Below are 22,089 nucleotides of genomic sequence, written 5' to 3' on the forward strand. Positions count from 1 at the left end.
GAATTGTGATTGGGATTGTGTGTTATACCTAGGTTTCCTTCTGCAACATATATCTTTATTGTTTTGTAGGTATTTTATTGTAAGACATTCAACTGACTGACTTTTATAGCGCATTGAATTGCTTTTTGTCCTTTATAGCGTATTGAATTGCTTTTTCATGACTCTGTAACTACTCTTAATTGTTGGCATGTGCAAAATTTTAGTTTTTTCATTCTTCAGAGGTTGTCTATTGGAAGCTCTTGGCTATCTACCACACTATTCTGCGAATGATTTGCAAGAATTGATTTAAAGCTCACCATGCCAAGAAGCTAAGCCGGTAGGGCAGCGGAGTGAATACTCTTCTCTTTTTCTCTTCCAATTGTTGTTGCGGCTGCTGTTGCTGGGCTAACTGGGAGGGAATCCGCAGAGGGTCCGAACGAGAGGGCTTCGGCCTATTGCTTGGACCTGCTGTGTTGGAGCTGGCAGGATCAGGTGCACTTCACCTTCACTCTTCTTTGCTTCTCCTGTCCTTCTGTTGGCGCTCGTTTTCACGGTCGAAGTGCTAGCCGCCAGAGTTCCGGTGCTAATACATGATAGACATAATAGTTGTTTGTATTTAGTAATATCATCACTGAATCCTTTTCTCTTCTCTGTGCGTCTCTGGGCGAGGAAGAACCTACCAGCAGAAAGAATCCAGACCTACTTGCATAAAGAAGCCAGAGAAGCCAGCGTAAATACTAAGAGCAACTGAAGTACCACCAACTCACTGTACGATGTATGATCTTCTTGCGCACTGTATGATCCTCTTCCACGCAGTATTGAGTACTGACTCGCCGCTCTCGTCCTGACTCCTCAGGTCACTGGACCGTATCAGATAAGACTAACCGTACACGCTCTTTCTTCTTTCCGCTATGATAGAGATAGTATAAGAGCTGTAACACAATTATGAACACGCAGACACCGAATCAACATGCAGACACCGAAGCATGCAACATGCAGTAACCGATGGCAACAAGTGGCAACTTCAGCCACTTATAAATTAGTTCTAGTTCAGTTTGACACTTCCAAACTCTGTAATTCTGCTAGCATTTCATACTGCTAAACTAATGTCAACATTAATATGGAAACCGTTGACGGTCAGTAATAATAAACAGGCTAAAGAAAAATAGGCTATGCTCCAGCCTCTTCCGCCTCGGGAAGAGGCCAAATAAGATGGCAAACCAGATTAAATTCGAAGACTTTGGTTTATCCCGGCAATAGCAAACACAGCGCAGTTGAAAACTTTGGTCTAATCACCGTATAACAGAGTTGAACGGATTGGAACTAATGCTATAGCAACGCTTTTGGATTACTATAGTCCCTGGCCATTGCCAGATGGCAGGGACTAATAACTAGTTTTCTTAAATAACAACAATGAGCCAGCAATAAATAACAACCCATAACAACTATGTCAATATTATAACCTTTGTTTAAGTATTTCCCAAACTTGAATATGGATTTTTGCCCAAAAAATTAATGATCCTAAACATTATTTAATTGAACGTCTCAAAGACTCCAAAATAACTTATAAAACCAGGAAGAGGGAAACGCATTCAGAAAAGAGCCGAAGGCTGCTCTCAACCTGTGAACCTTTTGACTTTGCAAGGTCATCGCAACAGAGAGACCACCACACGTCACTACGCAGACAAACTATTCCAGAGTATGGCTATGCTCAGCTCTTTGAAACGGTGCCCACATATGGCATACAGCAAACTCATAGAGGAAAATGGCATACAGAGATCGGCATATAAAATAGAAAATCAAATGCTGACATTATTATAGACTAGAGTTCTCTACTCTGTTATTGCATTGAGAAAAGTAGCACATATATATCTAATTATCGGTAGAGACCCCACGAGTGATTCACAACCGTGAATCCGCCATCAACGACCAGGTTATGCCCACTAACATATTTAGACTCATCGCCGGCCAGGTACAGACCCGCCTCCGCAATATCCTCTGCTTTAAGAGTGTGTCCTTGTAAATTTGCAATACTGTCGCAGAAGCCCTCCATGGCAGCCTTATCCTTTTCAGAAATTGAGGAGGCGTCCCCTTGTTTGAAGTACTGGACTGCAAGAGCCGTGGCCACGCCATAAGGGGACACAGTGTTCACTCTGATCCCGTATTTGCCAAGCTCAGCTGCGCCATTTTTAGTCAATCCAAGGATTGCATGCTTGGATGCTGTGTAGGAGTAAGGAGCAGCTCCTCCAAGAATACCCGCCACGCTGGTTGTAGAGATGATGCACCCCTTCTTCCGCGGGATCATCACGCGGGCGGCGTGCTTAATGCCGTGCATCACTCCTTTCACGTTTACATTCATCACTCGATCGAATTGCTCCATATCATACTCTGCCACGCTCTTCACCAAAAAGCTGTCGTTAGTTCCAGCGTTGTTATACATAATGTCCAGTTGGCCATACTTATCCATGGCCACATCCACTGCCGCGCTCACATCTTCTTCTTTGCTCACATCGCAGTGCACGTAAGTTGCCACAGCGGGAGAAAGGGATTCCTCAAGCTTTCTACCACTTTTCTCTGCAACATCTGCGATTATGACTTTCGCTCCGTGCTTTGCGAACAGCCGAACAATGGCTTCTCCTATGCCCGGCCCGTTACTATTGCAACCTTCCCCTCCAATCTGCATGCACCATTCAATTCAACAAATACATAGTTTCAGAAAATTAATGTTACCAAATTGAAAGAAGAAAAAGGTAGAAGGTTAGAGTGAATTGTTCCCGTATTATGCTTACCGTCGATCTCCAAGGTCGCTCAAATTACTAACACAACCAGTGCCTGCATTAAGCTGTCCGTTAGACTCCATAGTTTTGAATGGGGAGAGAAACAGAAATTGGGAAAGATAGAATTAGTCCCTGCTCTTCTATAGATGCTAAGGAGATGGATAGATGCCTATGGAGAAGCTGGCTTTTTATAGCTTCGTAGATCATGTTTCATTCCTTTGCATACTAATTTGAGAATATAATATTATCGTTAAAGTCGTACATATGTTCTCGCGTGTTTGACAATGAAGCCTGACGGATTCGTGAAATGTGGCCGATGGGATAAGCGGACTGAGGGCAAGACCATATCTAGCTACCGGTCAAATAAGAACATAAGAAATAAACTGACCATATCTAGCTACCGGTCAGATAAGAACATAAGAAATAAACTGAAGTTTCCCTGATTCGAAGGGAAGGACTCTCAGAAATATCTAGGCACGAGCTTGAATCGATATACATCCATATTCGAGTAATAATTGGGTTCAAATTTTATTGAGTATATGGCCTGTTGTGTCTTGGCTAGAAGAGTAGGCGACTTCATAGCAGACATCTCGGGTCTGGTTGAGGCATAAGTTTCATGTTGCACGTAGCCTAGATTTATAGTGGCAACCAGTTAGATTTGATCCTGGGTATAACTCTCACTAGTTACAGATTATCCTAGATATAAAAAAAAATTGGATTCAAGTGTATGCCTTGATAGACAATAATTAGTGTGAGAGTGTGTGAAATATCTATGCAACATACCTTCTAGATCATGTTCATTTTGCAAATGTTCCCCCTACTATGCTTGTAAAAATAACACATTGAATTTTAATGTAAAAATAATGACTATGTGTAAGAAAGAAAATAAGGGACAAATTGCGAGTAAAATTGCATCGTTTTAGTAGTTTGTACCACATAATTGTGATGCCAATGACAATGGAACATCCTGTTTTTTAGTGGTTGCTGTACATAGGGTTGGAATATGAAGTATTAGGATACTTAATATTGATAGGCTTGTTGGTAATTTTCTTATCAATAATATTATTGAATGTAGAAAAATATTAGCAAGTTGGAGGAGAATCATATCGTGACTCGAAGGACAACCCAAAACTTCTCAAAAATAAATAAATATAAGGAATAAATAACAATGAATCTCAATTCATAAAGCAACAATAATATGGGCTTCAACCACATCCCAATCAACCAATGTCATGTAAGGAATTGTCATCATTACTAGTGTTTAGAGAAACAGGAAAAAAAGAAGGTAAGTAAAGCTCTATCATTATAGCAATGTAATATGAATGTTCGATACTAGTTCATAACGATCATTTTTTTCCATAATGAGTAGAGTACTACTTTGATTATACTTATATTTATAAGTATAAGCTAATTAGAGTAACCTCTAACTTCAACTATAAGGTCTAACAATCCATTACTTATCAGTCAATAGGACTATTCAATTGTTCTTTATTCTTTGCTACACAGAAAGAATAAGGAGAAGCGGTCAACTGCCTAACAAATTTTGGGGTCAAAATTCTATCTGTAGTAAATGCAAACTACTCTTATAATTATGAAATTAGGCAACCTTTTCCCACATATATCGATACCACTCAGAGAAGTATATAACAACGCTACCTAGTACATGTTCAAGTTGGAGCTATTGATTGAAAATGCATAGATAATGACATTGAATTGCGAGATTGGGTTAATTACAGGAACATCTAGATATAAGAAAACCTGTAGTGAATTTGGGATCAGTATAGTTAGGAAAATGCAAATATCATTTGAAAGGGAAAGATGAATCACCATATCTGCAAAACACCCCTCAATCGAATTTGGGATCAGTATAGTTTGGAAAATGCAAATATCATTTGAAAGGGAAAGATGAATCACCATACCTGCAAAACACCCCTCAATATGAAAAATATATTTTATGAATTCCTTTTTGGATTCCCTGCCCGCTTTACATTAATAGTGTATTCCTCGTGAGAATCCTTCAGGAGTAGATGCAACTGACTGACATTAATAGTGTATTCCTCTCCAAAATACTCGAAGAGTAGATATAGTTGACCGAGAAGTAGGAGTAGAAAAAGCGTCCAAAGTGGAAAAAATGCTCTCCCAATTGACCAATGAATAAAAAGATTTGGGAAAAATTTTGCTCCATTATTTATCAAAAAATGACCGCACGTTTCTCTCAATTGCGCATATAATATGTATCCCGGAGAAAATTTTGCAAGCCCCCATGAAATATTGATGAAATTTTTCCGGGATAATTATTTGGAGATAATCAGTCTCTCGAGAGAAATTTTGCAAACCCCTAATGAAATTTTAGCATCGCTGGAGAGATTTTGCAAACCCTTATGAAATATGGATAAAATTTTGCAACTATAATCAGTGTCCCAGGATAAATTTCACAAACCCCTTATTTTAATTTGTCCAAAAATGTTTTACAAAACCCCATGGATGAAATTTTGCCACTATTAGCATAACTCCGTCTCCCACGAGAGATTTTGTCACTGGAGAATTTTTTGAGAGAGATAATCTGATGAATTTTTTTGTCGTCCCATTATCTGGGAAGATAATCAGATAAAATGTGCTTCCTCTTCCATGGGAAATTTTGTCGGTGCATAAATTTTTGTGGAGATAATTTGATGAAAATTTTTCCACTCCATTACCTTAGAAGATAATTTGATAAAACGTGCGAGAAATTTTACAAAGTTTGGTGTAAAAAAATTCCCAACCAAAGAAATACAGGTGAAGGTTTAATTATAAATTACAAATTATAAATTATAAATTATAACACAATCAATTTGATTGTAAATTATAACACAATCCATTTTTATGATTAAATAATAATTAATTTTTTAAATAAATAATATTAATAATTAATTTAATTTTTTAATATGATATAATTTTTAAGAATTTTTTAATAAAAATAAGGGTTTTGGAAAAGATTAGCAAGGAAGATTTTATGCATGTCAAATATTTTCCCCACAAAATATTGAAAGAAGTTGTATTGTAAAATTGTGTGTAAATTTAAATTCCCTGAAAAAACATTTAATATTATTTGTCTTTTTATTAATGATTAATTTTTTGTTTTTGTATTTTGTAACATAATAAAGTCCCTTATATTTAGGGTTTTATATAGAAATTTAAAAAAAAAATTCTCTTTCATTTAGGATTTTATATAGAAATTTTAAACTATTTGGTTAACAAATTATGTTAAATATATATATATAGATATATATATATATAAAAGCTTCATGGGATTTCAAAAAATTAGAAATAATATATTAATTTTTTTTATTAAATATCATGCTAATAAATATAGTGGAATATAAATAAAAGTGAAGAAATATTAAAAAATTGCCTATATGACATTTTTTATTAATTTCTTGATTTTTCCTTAGGAGACCACTTTTAGGCTGAAATTTCTTCTAATGTTAGTCTTTCCTCCGACAGGTCATGGTTTACCGTATGTGTTTCTTCAATATCATCAGAATTCAACTTTATGACTAAACAGTCCAAAATTTATAAGGATCGCCTACATTTAAGGTTTACAAGGCTCCAGATGGCCGAAAGACAAAAGTATAGTCTGGAAAAGAGAACAAGGTTCCATACTTACTCCGTTTACAGTCGTCTTGACAATCTTGAAATCTTCTAGATTGATGGTCGTGTGTTCGATTTGTTTATGGATCGATTCTAAGCTTGGATAATCATTAATTGGCATCTTGATGTTCTTAATCCAGACAATTGTGGCTAAAAAATGTGTTATGTCCATAATAGTGTACCAGATTACAAGGAAAAGATTGTAGAGAGCCATGATAAAAAGCATAACATAGTCTTCCTCGGCCATTACTCAACCTTGTTAGAGTTTGGCGGGGGATTGTGGGAAGGGGTAATGTCATAGGCCTTTTTCGTACAAGCTAATAAGAGCGACATTAGAGACACACCATCGCCTAAAGAATGATGTACTCGCATCACTAAGCTGGAGGCTACCTCTTCCAACCTAATGTGCAAAAGATGAGACGCAGAGGAGGTGTTGTGTTGCGACCAAAATTCTCGGTTTACGAGGGCACGTGAGCCTAGCCTTTTCTCTCGCTGGCTTGTTTTGGTTTGCACTCCAAAACTTGGTGCCCTTGGGGGAAGAGGAAAATGGGCTAAAGACAAAGACGATGGGCATAATGTATTTTCCATAATTGTTGTGATCACATGCAGAAGGCATTAGACATGTATCAAGCCTTTCGATTTCAGTTATCAATGGGGTGATCTTTAACAACCTTCCACCACAACATTCTCCACCGCCTATGATGATCTAGTGGCAAAAAATCTTCTAATTGTCTAACACATAGGATCCACAACCCAAAAAGTCACACAATGGCATGGGAAGGGAATTCTTCCCCGAACAATGCATTATGGCATAATTATTTACTTACAAAAATGATATTAAATTAGAAGAGAAACATGTACATCAAAGCCATAAATAAAATAAAATAAAATAAATAAATAACGTGTGGATTTTTAAAAATAGACTTTAATTGTTTTAGACTTTTCCTTTTAATTATATAATTTTAAAAATAATTATAATTTTTGTTATTTAATTATGTTTTTAAATATATTAATGAATTAAAAACATTTGAGATATTTATATTTTATAAAATATATATTTTAAATTTATAATTTTAAGAAATTCTGACAAAATAATTTTGAGAAAGATTACAATTTTTGTTATTTAAATATATTTTTAAATTAAAAATATTTAGAAAAATATTTGAGATATTTATATTTTATAAAATATATATTAAATTTATAATTTTAAAAAATTCCCGCAAAATTAACTAAAATGCATAGTTAAAAAATCTTAAAATATTAAAACTGTAAGAATATATTAACATTATAATTATATAACAAATATGCACTAGGTTTGATGTATGCCGTAAAATTGCTGCTTCTAATTGAATTGAGATTGATGTATGCGGTAAAATTGCTGTTTCTAATTGAATTGAGTATATTATAAAATTGCTACTTCTGATGGAATTGGGTGTGAAATATGTTTTAAAATTGATTATGTTTGACCAGAAGATATTAGACATTTAGCAGGAGGGAAACTTTATCTTCTTATAAAATACCAATTAGTGATGAGCCAGCAATAAATAACAACCAATAACAACTATGTCAATATTTTAACCTTTGTTTAAGTATTTCCCAAAGTTGAATATGGATTTTTGCCCCAAAAAATTAATTATCCGAAACATTATTTAATTGAACATCTCAAAGACTCCAAAATAACTTATAAAACCAGGAAGAGGGAAAAGCATTCAAAAAAGAGCCGAAGGCTGCTCTCAACCTGTGAACCTTTTGACTTTGCAAGTTCATCGCAACAGAGAGACCACCACACGTCACTACGCAGACAAACTATTCCAGAGTATGGCTATGCTCAGCTCTTTGAAGGGTGCCCACATATGGCATACAGCAAACTCATAGAGGAAAATGGCATACAGAGATCGGCATATAAAATAGAAAATCAAATGCTGACATTATTATAGACTAGAGTTCTCTACTCTGTTATTGCATTGAGAAAAGTAGCACATATATATCTAATTATCGGTAGAGACCCCACGAGTGATTCACAACCGTGAATCCGCCATAAACGACCAGGTTATGCCCACTGACATATTTAGACTCATCGCCGGCCAGGTACAGACCCGCCTCCGCAATATCCTCTGCTTTAAGAGTGTGTCCTTGTAAATTTGCAATACTGTCGCAGAAGCCCTCCATGGCAGCCTTATCCTTTTCAGAAATTGAGGAGGCGTCCCCTTGTTTGAAGTACTGGACTGCAAGAGCCGTGGCCACGCCATAAGGGGACACAGTGTTCACTCTGATCCCGTATTTCCCAAGCTCAGCTGCGCCATTTTTAGCCAATCCAAGGATTGCATGCTTGGATGCTGTGTAGGAGTAAGGAGCAGCTCCTCCAAGAATACCCGCCACGCTGGTCGTAGAGATGATGCACCCCTTCTTCCGTGGGATCATCACGCGGGCGGCGTGCTTAATGCCGTGCATCACTCCTTTCACGTTTACGTTCATCACTCGATCGAATTGCGCCATATCATACTCTGCCACACTCTTCACCAAAAAGCTGTCGTTAGTTCCAGCGTTGTTATACATAATGTCCAGTTGGCCAAACTTTTCCATGGCCACATCCACTGCCGCGCTCACATCTTCTTCTTTGCTCACATCGCAGTGCACGTAAGTTGCCACAGCGGGAGAAAGGGATTCCTCAAGCTTTCTGCCACCTTTCTCTGCAACGTCTGCGATTATGACTTTCGCTCCGTGCTTTGCGAACAGCCGAACAATGGCTTCTCCTATGCCCGCTGCCCCGCCCGTTACTATTGCAACCTTCCCCTCCAATCTGCATGCACCATTCAATTCACATAGTTTCAGAAAATTAATGTTACCAAATTGAAAGTAAAGAAAAATGCTAGAAGGTTAGCCTGAATTGTTCCCGTATTATGCTTACCGTCGATCTCCAAGGTTGCTCAAATTACTAACACAACCAGTGCCTGCATTAAGCTGTCCGTTGGACTCCATGGTTTAGAAACTGGGGAGAAAAATAGAAATTGGAAAAGATGGAATTAATCCCTGGTCTCCTATAGATGCTAAGGAAATGGATAGATGCCTATGGAGAACCTGGCGAGCCTTGTTTATAGCCTCATAGATCATGTTTCATTCCATTGCGTACCAAGTTTTCAAAACATAGCTCTATTCCAATTTGTTTTAATATTTCAGTCAATGCAATCAAACTAATTTGAGCATATAATATTATCGTGAAAGTCGTAAATATGTTCTCGCGTGTTTGACAATGAAGACCGACGGATTCGTGGAATGTGGCCGGCGGGACAAGTGGACTTAGGGCAAGGCGATATCTAGCTACCGGTCAATAAGAACATAAGAAGTAAACTGAAGTTTATACCTTGGTCGGAGAATATCTAAGTACAAGCCAATAAGAACAATTGAGGTAAATCTGAAGTTTCCCTGATCCGGAGGGCAGGAGTGACAAATATATCTATGCACGAAGTTGAATCCATGCATATTCGAGTAATAATTGGTGTGAGAGTGAGTGAAATATCCATGCACGAGCTTGACTCGGTAGACATTCGAGTGACTTTCAAACATGAAACTTGAAGGCATGTTATTGTTTGTCAGGTTATTATCAACATAAAGAAGAAAGATGATGATGATATTGGCAAAGTCATTAAAATTTTTAGTGCCATATTTAGATCACAAGGAATCTTCACTATAAAAACAATATCATCAACATAAAAAAGAAAGATGAGATATGAGTTAAAGTTATGCTAGTACAATTTACTTCTTCCAAGCAACACTTTAACTTGATGATCTATATGCCAAAAAAAGTAGGTTTAGGGAACACCCTTTTCTAATTATTACATTAGAATTCATTTCTTTTGATTAGTGTTCCTAAACATGATATAAAGTTCTTGTACAATTTACAATCTTAACATGACAACTCTTAACTTGTAAGGGACTTTCAACTCCCCTAATCTATTCAAAATTTTAGCATTAAACCTTGTATCAAATGATTTTCTATAGTCAAAAAAGTACCATAGGAGAATTTTTTTATTATTGTGACACTCCTCATGAGGTAGACCTTAGTTTAATGATAGTTGCTAAATCCATCCTCATCTTTATCATTTTACCCTCGCTTTTTGTTTGTATGCTAGTCTTGTTTCTATAACAATTCCATAAAGCTTAAGAAAAAATGGATAATAATAATGATCCTAAAATTAGACGTTTTCTTTGAGTTCATGGTCTAGAGAAGCCCTATTTTATTTCAAAATTAAAGAGCTTGTGGATGTAAGGGATGAGAACATGCCCTTCAATTTTTAAACCTTTTGATTGGTAGCATTCAATATACTTAGATTTTCCTTTGCCAACCCACTTAGCCCTAAGCTCTATGTATTCTAAAGAAAAACTTCAAGTTCACTTATAAAAATGGTTTGGATGTTGTCCAGGACATCATGGATTTCTAATCCGTTTAAAAGTAAGACTTATAATATTTTAAACGAAACTTGTTTTTATTTGCTCTTATAGTTTTTTATTATCTATCTTAGAAGGGTGCAACAGATCCTATTACATTCTTTTTCTCCCATAGAAAAAATCTAGTAATTTCATTTCTAACAAGAAAATTAGATGTGTATGTGCCTTTGAGCATTCCGCTTGGCTAGACCTATCAAAATATTTCTCAAAACGATAATAAAGAAAGCATCCCTTAAAGAGTAGAGACCAAAAATAAATCTTTGAGGCCTAAAAGGTCTCCAAATAACATCATCATTTGTTCAATTATGTAAATATCAGAAATATTTACTAGAGTGGAGTTCAATTTAGAATTTTATTTTTTTTAAATAGTATATGATGCTTAATCAGATATGAAAACCATCTAAAACCTTTATGTTAATTGAAGCCATAATTCATAATAATATTTTGATAGTCGAGGCCTAAAAGGTCTCCAAATAACATCATCATTTGTTCAATTATGTAAATATCAGAAATATTTACTAGAGTGGAGTTCAATTTAGAATTTTATTTTTTTTAAATAGTATATGATGCTTAATCAGATATGAAAACCATCTAAAACCTTTATGTTCATTGAAGCCATAATTCATAATAATATTTTGATAGTCGAACTTGGTCCAATTCCTTCATTTTCTAAGTATTGTAATCCAATGACAATTAATCTTTAGAGAGGGAGTTTTCTTCTTAGTTATTGTGCTTGAAAACATGATCAAATGAGACATTAGTGAAATGTTCATAGCATAATTTATTGGATTAATATAGACACAAAAGGTTGTATTTATGAGAGAATAAACACCAATAATCTAATTATTAACCAATTATGAATCCTCAAATATGTAAAAATAAGAGATGTCCCTTTCCCTAGCCAAATGAAGGAGAATTCTAAGTTCCATTAGTTCCACATACTTGTTGGTGGCACTACCTAGGAAAACATCAAAATTAATTCAATGGAATCTGAAAACATATAAAATCCCCTTGGACCCACCAATGGATGAATCACCTTGAGCTGAACCATTAAAAAATGCCAAAGGAGAATCAGAAGAATATTTCTTGTAGGTTGAGAGTGGATACGGGTTTAGGAACTAGAGAATGTAAAATCTCCAAGATAACAGGGATTTGTGTGGCAAATAATTGTGGAGATGGATGTTGCTCTTCAAAAAATTCTTGGTTTTTCCCAATCCAAATACCCCATACCATAGAGAGAGGAAGAGCCTTAGTCACATATGATGCTTAATGAAATATCAAAAAAATATAAAATATTTATGTTAATTGAAGGATGATTCATGATAATATTTTAATAGGCCACCTTGGTCCTCTCCTTGGTTTTCTAACTATTGAAATCCATCATTACACCAACTTTAGAGAGTGGGTTTCCTTCTTAGTTACTCTCCTTGAAACATGATCAAATATGATTTGAGTCAAATGTTCATAGAATAATTTAATGTTCTAATGTAGAGGAAGAAGGGTGTAGTTAAGAGAGAATAAAAACTAATAACATAATCTATAACCAATTATGAATTTCCTATGTGAATTCGAGAGATGTCCATTTCCCAAGCCAAATGAAGGAGAATTTTAAGTGCCATCGATTTAAAATAATTGTTAGTGACACTACCCATTGCAAATTCAAAATAAGTTGAGTGGAATCCTAAAATATATAGAATCCCTCTGGCCCCACCCATGGTTGGGTCCCCTTGAGCAACCCCATCAAAGAAATCCAAAGGAGAATCATGAGTAATATTTCCTGTAGGTTGGGATTCGGATATTGATTTAAAAAATAGAGAAGGTAAAAGTTCTAAGATATCAAGGATTTGTTTAATTGATAGTTGTGTAAATGGAGTCTGATCTTCAAAAATTTATTGGTTTTGGAAGATTAAAGTAGCCCATACAATAGAGAGAGGAAGAGCCTTAGCCATGTATGATGCTTCTTAAAATATGAAAAACATATAAAAGCTTTAATTTAGTTGAAGCCATGATTCATGATATTATTTTAATAGGCCACCTTGGATCTCTTCATTGCTATTCTAATTATTGCAATCCATCTCTAGTCCCACTTTGGAGAGGGAGTTTGTTGTTTTTTTACTCTTCTTCATAACATCATCGAATGTGATATGAGTGAAATGTTCATAGCATAATTTAATGTTCTAATATAGAGGAAAAAGGGTGTATATATGAGATAATAAACAATAGTGATATAATTTATAACCAAACATGAATCCCCCTATCTGTGAATCCAAAAGATGTCCCTTTCCCTCACCAAGTGAAGGAGTATTTTAAGTGCCAATAGTTAAACATAATTTTTGGTGCAACCACCTAGGAAAAATTAAAAAAAAATTGTGTGGAATCCTAAAATACATAGAATCTCCCTAGCCCCACCCGTGGATGGATCACTTCAATTTTTCCCATCAAATAAATCCCAAAGAAAATCATGAAGAATATTTCTTTTAGGTCGAGAGTTGGAGATTGGTTTAGGAAGTGGAGGAGGTAGACAGTCTAGGATAACAAGGATTTGTACAATTGATGTTGCCTAGATGTAGACTAGTCTTCATAAGTTGCTTGGTTTCAAAACATGGATATACCCTATACCATAGAGAGAGGAATAATATTGTAATTTTTTGGGGTGATGCATATTTAACAAGATTTTAAGAGAATCTTCTATGGAGCTACCTTCCTAGATAAAAGAGGATACCATTGACCATTGAATTTTATATAATACATTTTAGAGAAAGAAAAGTCTAGAAATAGGTGATAATTTGTTTCACAATCCATGCAACAAATACTACATTGTATAGGACAAAAGAAAGACCATTTTTGAAGAATTTCCCAGGTTGGTGCTTTGTTAGGTACTAAAAGCCACATAAATAATTGGACTTGGTAGAGAATTTAAGCTTACATATTTTTTCCACACCAATGAGAAAGAACTATCCGATTTTCTTGGGAAAGAGTAGTATATCTTATCTTTTGAACATATCCCCCAGAAGGGTTTGAAGAAAATATCAATTGATATGCTTGATTCATGGGGAAACAAAGGATTTTTGTAGGCTTTGATATAGGATTACTAGAGGGGTGTGAAATCCCTTCCAAGCTCAATTTATCTACTAGAAATCCAATGGGTTTGACATATGAGGAAATCTTGTCTCATGATGTGATTAATGAAATAAAACTTTTCTCTATTTAGCCCTTGAATGAGTTATGTAGGGAAAATTTTAGAGGCTAGTATTCATAAATGGGCTAATTTTCTATGCTTTTTTTAAGAAAAGCATTCACCAAATTACACTTTTTTTGCAAAAATGATTCAACTAAATTTTATAGTATAAAACCATTTTATCTTAAAAACCACCAAAATTATATAGAGACTATACAAATCATTAGAAATTTGAATATTTTTGCAAAAATATTCCTTGTTTTAACACCCAATCCATGGATACTTCGAAATTTTAACTTGAGTTCCATCCCTAATGCACCAAATTAGCCATTTGTTGATAATGAGATAGGCATCAAGGATGGCTTCCAAGATGATGGAAATATTTTGTGATTTTTTTGAAGCTCTATATTCTAATCCCCTATAGAATCATGGGGGGTGTACTCAAACTTTACGATATGAGAACATAGAATATTTCACTATATTAATTTCCGCATATTTTTGGCAGCTAGGATTTTTTAGAACATGGAAATTCATTTTAGGAACCATCCTACTAGTGCTTTTGGAATTTCCATGTTTTCCCAAGAGGCCAATCCTAGTGGATTTCTTTCGTCATAGCTAATATATAGAAAGAGCAAAGATAGTCAACATATTTGGTTTAAATGATCCATATTTATAAATCCATGAAATGAAATATAGATTCAAACCCAAACATAGAGATACAATAGAACAAAAGTTCAATTAATTAAATAACAACTATTGAAAACTATTTACGTACATAAGAAAACAAACTAGCTCAAGCGATGGTAACTTATCTATGAGAAGAGATGTGATGACTACATGTCTTCTGAACTGTGTTACAATGAGGTCCGGAAGCCTTTTTATTATTTAGAAACAATGGAAATCCCTAAACATCCAAAAACCTACGTGTAGGAGATGAAGCGCCAAAATTTTGTGGGTCCTGTTGGGATTAGTTGGCACGAAAACTTCTCGAGGTCGTAATTTGGGCATATGATCTTCGTTTGGCATGCATGATTCTTCGTTAGAAAGATATATTCGAGGAAAACATTCTTTACTAGTAATCCCTTACCTTATGGATATGGACTTGGTGTAGTTTCCAAAAAACATCGTTTATGGCTTCAAAAAGGCTCCATAAGTTCAGGACCCAAAAAACTACCAGAAATAGAAAGTTATGCTAAAATTAAGGAAGCTAAAAAGAAATAGTGTTTGGGGTCCAACTGGAATAGGTTTGTGTGATCCAAATTTAAATAGGAATGCAAAAAATAATAGATATAACCATAAATATAGAGATGCAGCAGAAATAACACTTCATTTCATTAATATCAAATACTGAAGTATGCTTACAAATAGAATGGAAGTAAGACTAGCTTAGGCGATGGTAGCTTATCTCTGAGAAGTGATGTGGCAGATACATGCCTTTTAACTATGTTACAATGAGGCTCAAAGGCCTATTTATTATTGAGAAACAATGGAAAACCCTAAACATGAAAGCACCTAACCTTAGGAGATGAAGTGCCAAACTATGGGCCCCGTTTGGGTAAATTGGTACATCAACTTTCCAGAGTCGTAACTTTGACATACGATCTTCGGTTGATGCGCACAATACCTCGTTAAAAATATCTATCTAAGAAATGCAACTTTTGAGTAGCCAAAATTAGACAATGAACCCTGTTGGCCCCCGTTTTCCCCAAAAAATGTCGTTTAGGGCCTCAAAACAGCTCCAGAAGTTCAAGACCCGAAAAATTGCCAAAAATAGTAAATTGTGCTACAAATAAGGAAATTGAAAAACTAAAAGAAACAATGGTGGGGATCCAAGTGGAATAGGTGGGTGGCCACCAATATCCACCTGGATCATTCCTCCCCCCTTAGGAAGCAATGGTCCCCATTGCATTGAGTTCCTCCATGAGATGAAGAAATGTCTGTTGAACTTGATCCCTGGTGAGCTACTTGCCCTCGTGAAGGAGTTGGCTTGCTTTGACAACTCGATATAGTTGGATCCTTTTCCTTTGGGTGTTCTTGATCTGAATTTCCATGATCCGATCAGTTGTGGCTCCATGAAGTATCGATTTTACTCTGTAGGTGTGAGTTATTGTATAATGTATGATGTGTCCAACAATGGTGGGAAGTATGGTCGAAGGTAGTCCAAATTGAACACTAGGTGCAAGCCAAGGAATGGGGGAATTCTGAGCTCAAATGCATTATCTCCCACAACCTTGGTAATGGTCTAAGAACCATATCAGAGTGGTCTAAGTTTCTAATAGGCTCTGGTAAGGTGTTCCTTCTGCAAATGCAACCAGACTTAGTCGCCCACCTGAAACTTGTGTGGCACCCGATGGTGATCATGTCGCTACTTGTACTTGGAATTTGATTTTTCCAGAATGTCATGGACCTATTGGCAGATGTTTTGGATGTGCTCAATGAAGTTGTTTTCCTTGTCGGCTTCAGACTAGGCATGAGTCAAATCTTCCTGAGCAGCTGCAAATGGTATGGCCACATCAATGGGACATAATGGCTAGAATCCCAAGCCCACCCAAAAAGGGATATGGCCGGTCAAGTTATGGAGAGCCCAGTTATAGTTGTGCTAGACATAGGGGAGGCTCTCATCCCATGTGTGTGGATGCTTTGAGCCGTACATGCGCAGAAGGTGTACGATCATCCTGTTGACAACCTTTGTTTGGCCATTATATTGGGAATGAAAAGCTATGGAATTAGTGAGCTTGGTGTCCAGCATTGACCAGAGACTAAACCAAAATGTACTAAGGAACCTACTTTCCTGATCTGAGATGATAGACTGTGGGATCCCAAAGTGTACCCACACTCGTTCAAATAAGAGTTTAGTAGTGGCTTCTAATGTTATATTCTTCTTACAGGCTGTCATAATGGTCGTCTTCGAGAATCTATCGACAACCACAAAAACATAGTCATTTCCATTCTTAGTAGAAGGAAGGCCCGACATGTAATCCATAGAGATGGATTCCCAAGGCCGACTAGGGGTAGGCAACATAGTATAGAGGCATTGCTTCTTGATGGTTGGTTTGGCAATGGCACAGGTAGTGCTGGATTTGATGTACTTCCCGACATCCTTTCGAATATTCGGCCAATAGAAATACTTATGTAGTACTGCCACTATTTTCTCGACCTTGAAATTCCCAACGACCCGACTGTAGTGCACTTCCAAAATCATCTTGGCACACTTGCTTTAAGGAACACAAAGGTGTCCCAGGTGGCATAACAATGCATCCTGGAGGTGAAAATCTGGAACTTGTTGACCCTCTAAGAGCATCTGGTATGCGTGGCTGAATTGTGGGTCACTTTTATAGAGAAGTGGCCAATCAGAAGTCTCGTGCCCACAAGAGGACAACACGGTTGTTAATGCCATGATCAGTGGTCGGCTGAGGCAGTCTGCAACATTATTGGTGTTGCCCTTCTTGTACTTTACATTCAAATGGAACTGTTGCAAGTATGTGGACCAATTCTAGTGGCGATCCTTCTCCAACTTCCCTTTCATCTGTATGAACTGCAAGGGTCGATGGTCTGTGTGGATGATCGTTTCCTTCCCAAAAATTTAATGCTTTCATTGTTGACAGGCCTGCACAATGGAATACATATCTTTGTCATAAGTGGGATAATTTTAGATTGTGTTTGAAAGTGTCTCACTATGATATGCCACTGGATGCCCCTGTTGAGTAAGGACTGCCCCAATAGAATAGTTAGAGGCATTTGTCTTAATCTCAAATGGTTGTTGTAGGTCTGGTAGTGTGAGCACTGGTTCAGAGTAGAGGCAATGTTTCAATTCTGTGAATGCCTTATGTTTAGGTTCAGAGCAAAATAATTTTTCTTTTTCTCCTCCGTTGGTGACTTGACTAAAGGGGCCAAGTGATATGAGAGAACCCCAACACAAACATCTGGTAGAAATTGGCAAGACCCAGAAAGTTACGGAGCTCTATCAGAGTGCTTGGGGTTGGCTAATCCCAAATGACTTGGATCTTAGCTGGATCCACATGCACCCCCTGTTCATCAATAATGTATCCAAGATACTGAACTTGGGTCATGCTAAAAGTGCATTTCTCCAAGTTGGCACACAAATTGTGTTGCCGTAGTTTTTGGAGAACATATCGGATGTGGTGGAGGTTCTCTTCCCAAATCTTTCTGAAGATCAAGATGTCATCCTGGTATACCACTACAAATGAGTTGGTGAATGGTCGGAATATGTCATCCATCAGCCTCGTGAAGGTTGCATGAGCATTTGTCAACCCGAACGACATAACCAGCCATTCAAAAAGTCCCTCCATGGCTTTCAAGGTAGTCTTCCACACAGCAGAGGGTTCAATTGGTACCTTGTGATTTTCGGAATTCAAGTCGATCTTGCTGAAATATTTTTCCACATTGAGTTGGTCCCAAAGGTCATCAATCCATGGGATCGAGTACCTATTCCAGACATTGATCTTGTTCAATGCCCGATAGTCAATACAGAGTCTCTGAGTCCCAACCTTCTTCTGTACCAACACGATCATGCTCCCACAGGGCAATGAACTTGGTCAGATGTGACCTTAGTACAGTGGCTCCTAAATCTGCCTTGTGATTTCATTTTTCTCTAAAATAGAGTGCAAGTAGATTGGTCCATTGGGAAATGTCGCACCTGGGGTTAGATCGATGGAGTGATTGATGTGACAGTGTAGAGGGACCCTTGCGGGGGAGGTGAAGATGTCCTCCTACTCCTCCACAACCTTGTCATATGAAGGGTCCCTATCTGGAGGTCATGGCCACTGTCTTATTCTTTCGCTGAGGGTGTATCATTAGGAAAACAAATTTCCCGGTTTTGGAAATGAGATTACTGTATTGTTTTGCAGTAACCAAAGAGATGGTGGTAAGCGGTGCTACCTCTGGTATCCTGTACAAATTTTTACCCAAGGTAACAATAACATTGCGAGGCCTTGACTCATATACACCATGTCACTTCCACAAGTATGGTTGGCCTAATAATAAATCACAAACATCAAGGGGAGAAACATCACATAATACCTCATCCGTGAAGGGCTTGATGATGTATGGAAGGCGACACTACTGGCTGACACAAAGATCCTGTCCTTGGTGAAGCCACTCGATGGTGTACAGTTGTGGGTGTGTTGTGGTCAATAAGCCAGCCACTTCACGACCTTTGCTGAAATGAGGTTCTTTTGGCTCCCATTATCAACAATGAAATGTAGCAGGGAACCCTTTGTTGGGTGTGGAGCCTGATTATCTTCTTTATTTAGAGGTATCGCCACATTAGACCCCAGTTCGTAATGTGGCGGCAATGGCGCCCGTAAAATATCCGTTGCAAGGGGGTCCCGGGGGGGGGGCGACTGCGACCTTTGGGAGCCCCCTCCCAACGGGGGGATCGGGGGTAGTGCCCTCGAAGCTAAGAATAGATGTGAAATTGCCTTGTAAAATGTTGTAATTTCATAGTGAATTTGGGTCGTTCATTAGGCAGAGATTTGATGGTAGACGTTATGTTTAATTTAGGGTTTTTTTCCCTAGAAGGCAACCCCTCGCTATATATGAGGGAATTGTATTGCATGTATGTATATCTGTATTCTGTGTGAGAAAGAGAGAGGAGATTATGTGAGAGCAAAGAGGGAATTACGACGGATATGCTGTAGGTTGTATATCTTCAGTTTGCTAGATAATATAAAAGGAAGGATTGACTATTTCTTTGTGGACGTAGCCCAAATTGGGTGAACCACGTATATTTGTGTCTCTCTTGTTTGATGTGTTTTCTGTGTTTGTATTTCTTTAATATATTTTATGTGTTCTGTTGCTCTATAATATATAATTTTTTAACAACTAGTATCAGAGCCGAAGGTCTATTTGGATGATAAACTTGCAGGAGAAAAGGGTTCCTGGTTCGAGTGGGAGCAATGGCGGAAGATGGTAGGTTTAGGGTCGAAATATTTAACAACCAAAACTACCAGTTGTGGAAGATGCAAATGGAAGATTATCTATATCAGAGAGATTTATACCAACCATTGAGCAGAAAGGCAAAGAAGCCGACAAGTATGACAGACACAGAATGGGATATTCTTGACAGAAAGGTGCTTGGAACAATATGGTTGTGCCTAGCGGCATTGGTAGCGTTTAATATTTCAAAGGAAATGACAACAGAGGGTTTAATGTCAACATTAACCAAAATATATGAAAAACCCTCGACCTCAAATAAGGTATTTCTTATGAAGCACTTATTTAATGTGAAAATGTCAGAAAGTGGGTCTATTGCTGATCATTTAAATGAATTTAATACAGTTACAAGTCAGTTAATTTCTGTAGGGGTAAATTTTGATGATGAAGTTAGGGCTCTATTATTTTTGTGCTCTTTGCCAGAAAGTTGGAATGGTTTAGTTATGGCTATTAGTAACTCTATGTCTGGATCTAGTACTTTAAAGTTTTATGATGTTGTCGATGCAATCCTTAGTGAGGAAATGCGACGGAAAAGATCCGGTGAGACATCAGGTAATGCTTTGACTACAGAGACTAGGGGAAGAATAATGCAAAAGAGGAAAAAGCCCAGGATATTGCAATAAGTCAAGGAAAGGAAGATCCAAGTCCAGATCAGGGATAGTGTGCTAGAAATGTGGAAAGAATGGACACCTGAAGAAAGACTGCAAGTCTCGAAAGGGAAAAGAAGGAGACGCGCAACAAGAAAACAATCATGAAGTGAATGTGATAGGTGATGTGTTGCAAGATGCTTTGATTCTTTCTTTAGAAAATACTATTGATGCCTGGGTGGTAGATTCAGGGGCCTCATTCCATGTCACACCTGATAGGAAACATTTTCAAGATTATGTTCAAGGATATTTTGGACAGGTTCGATTGGGTGATGATAAACCCTGTAAAATCATTGGAATGGGTATAGTTTTCATGAAATAATGAAATGGAAATCAATGGCTATTGAAGGGGGTAAGGCATGTTCCAGATCTAGAGAAAAATCTTATTTCAACAGGGCAGTTGGGAGGTGAAGGCTATGTGACTACTTTTACAGATAAAACATGGAAGGTCACTAAAGGATCCCTGGTAATAGAAAAAGGAGAAAAGGTTGGTACATGTATTTATGCAATGGTATTTCTAATTCTGTTAATGCTTTAACATCTACAGGAGAAGATACGACATTGTGGCATCATAGGCTCGGGCACATGACTGAGAAGGGGATGCAAATACTTCACTCAAGAAATTTTTTGCCAGGCTTGAAGCATGTTGATTTAAAATTCTGTGAGAATTATGTTTATGGAAAACAAAAGAGAGTCAAATTCCTCAGAGTTGGGAAAGAAAAGAAGAGCGAAAAATTAGAGCTTGTGCATAGAGATGTATGGGGACCTGCTCAGGTATCATCTCTTGGTGGCTCTTATTATTATGTTACTTTTATTGATGATGCAACCAGAAAAACCTGGATTTATTGTATTCGAAATAAATATGATGTATTTGATACTTTCAAGAAATGGAAAGCTTTGGTTGAAAATGAGATAGAAAAAAGGTTGAAGTGTCTTAAATCAGAAAATGTAGGTGAATATTGCAGCAAAGAGTTTGATAGGTACTGTTTATAGAATGGAATTCGTAGAGAGAAGACAGTTCCAAGAACACCACAAGAAAATGGTGTGTCAGAAAGGATGAATAGGACAATCATGGAGCGTGCAAGGTGCATGAGATTGCATGTAGGATTGCCTTTACAATTTTGGGAAGATGTTGTAGATACGGTTGTTTATCTAATAAATAGAGGACCTTCAAGTTCCTTGGATGGTGGTACTCTAGAGGAGGCATGGAAAGGTAAACTACTCATTTTTAAAAACTTTTGGTTTTGAAGCCTTTGTCCACATTAATAAAGAAAATAGAACAAAGATTGAGGCAAAATCAAAGAAATGTACTTTTATTGGATATGGTGTTAATAATTTTGGTTATCGATTTTATGATTATGAAAAACACAAAATCATTAAGAGCAGAGATGTCATATTCAATGAAAGGGTTTTGTATAATGATCAACTGCAGGAAAAAACAAGAAAAAGAAAACAGAGAATACACAGTGCTTGATGA

At 36.9% G+C, this 22,089-nt stretch overlaps 1 protein-coding gene and 1 pseudogene across 1 annotated transcript; both read right to left on the bottom strand.

Annotated features, from left to right (window-relative positions):
• Positions 1-1,668: 1,668 nt before the first annotated feature.
• LOC149253411 (short-chain dehydrogenase reductase 2a pseudogene) lies at positions 1,669-2,839 on the bottom strand (annotated as a pseudogene).
• Positions 2,840-8,162: 5,323 nt separating this feature from the next.
• On the bottom strand, positions 8,163-9,449 carry LOC149253412 (short-chain dehydrogenase reductase 2a-like). The gene is made up of 2 exons (XM_089456830.1): positions 9,295-9,449; positions 8,163-9,186 (listed from the first exon to the last, which is right to left on the bottom strand). Exons 1-2 carry the CDS (start codon positions 9,363-9,365, stop codon positions 8,379-8,381), a joined length of 879 nt encoding a protein of 292 aa, XP_089312956.1. The 5' UTR covers positions 9,366-9,449; the 3' UTR covers positions 8,163-8,378.
• Positions 9,450-22,089: the final 12,640 nt, after the last annotated feature.

This window comes from Pinus tabuliformis, chromosome 7 (genome assembly GCF_031772625.1).
Source record: "Pinus tabuliformis cultivar Carrire ecotype Pingquan chromosome 7, CPIR1, whole genome shotgun sequence".
In the NCBI taxonomy this organism is placed as follows: domain Eukaryota; kingdom Viridiplantae; phylum Streptophyta; class Pinopsida; order Pinales; family Pinaceae; genus Pinus; species Pinus tabuliformis.

Bases quoted from the DNA above. Each gene is read 5' to 3' on its own strand.
- LOC149253412 (XM_089456830.1), bottom strand. From the start codon at position 9,365: ATGGAGTCCAACGGACAGCTTAATGCAGGCACTGGTTGTGTTAGTAAT. The intron at 9,187-9,294 runs GTAAGCATAATA...TGGTGCATGCAG, and splicing joins AGCAACCTTGGAGATCGACG to ATTGGAGGGGAAGGTTGCAA.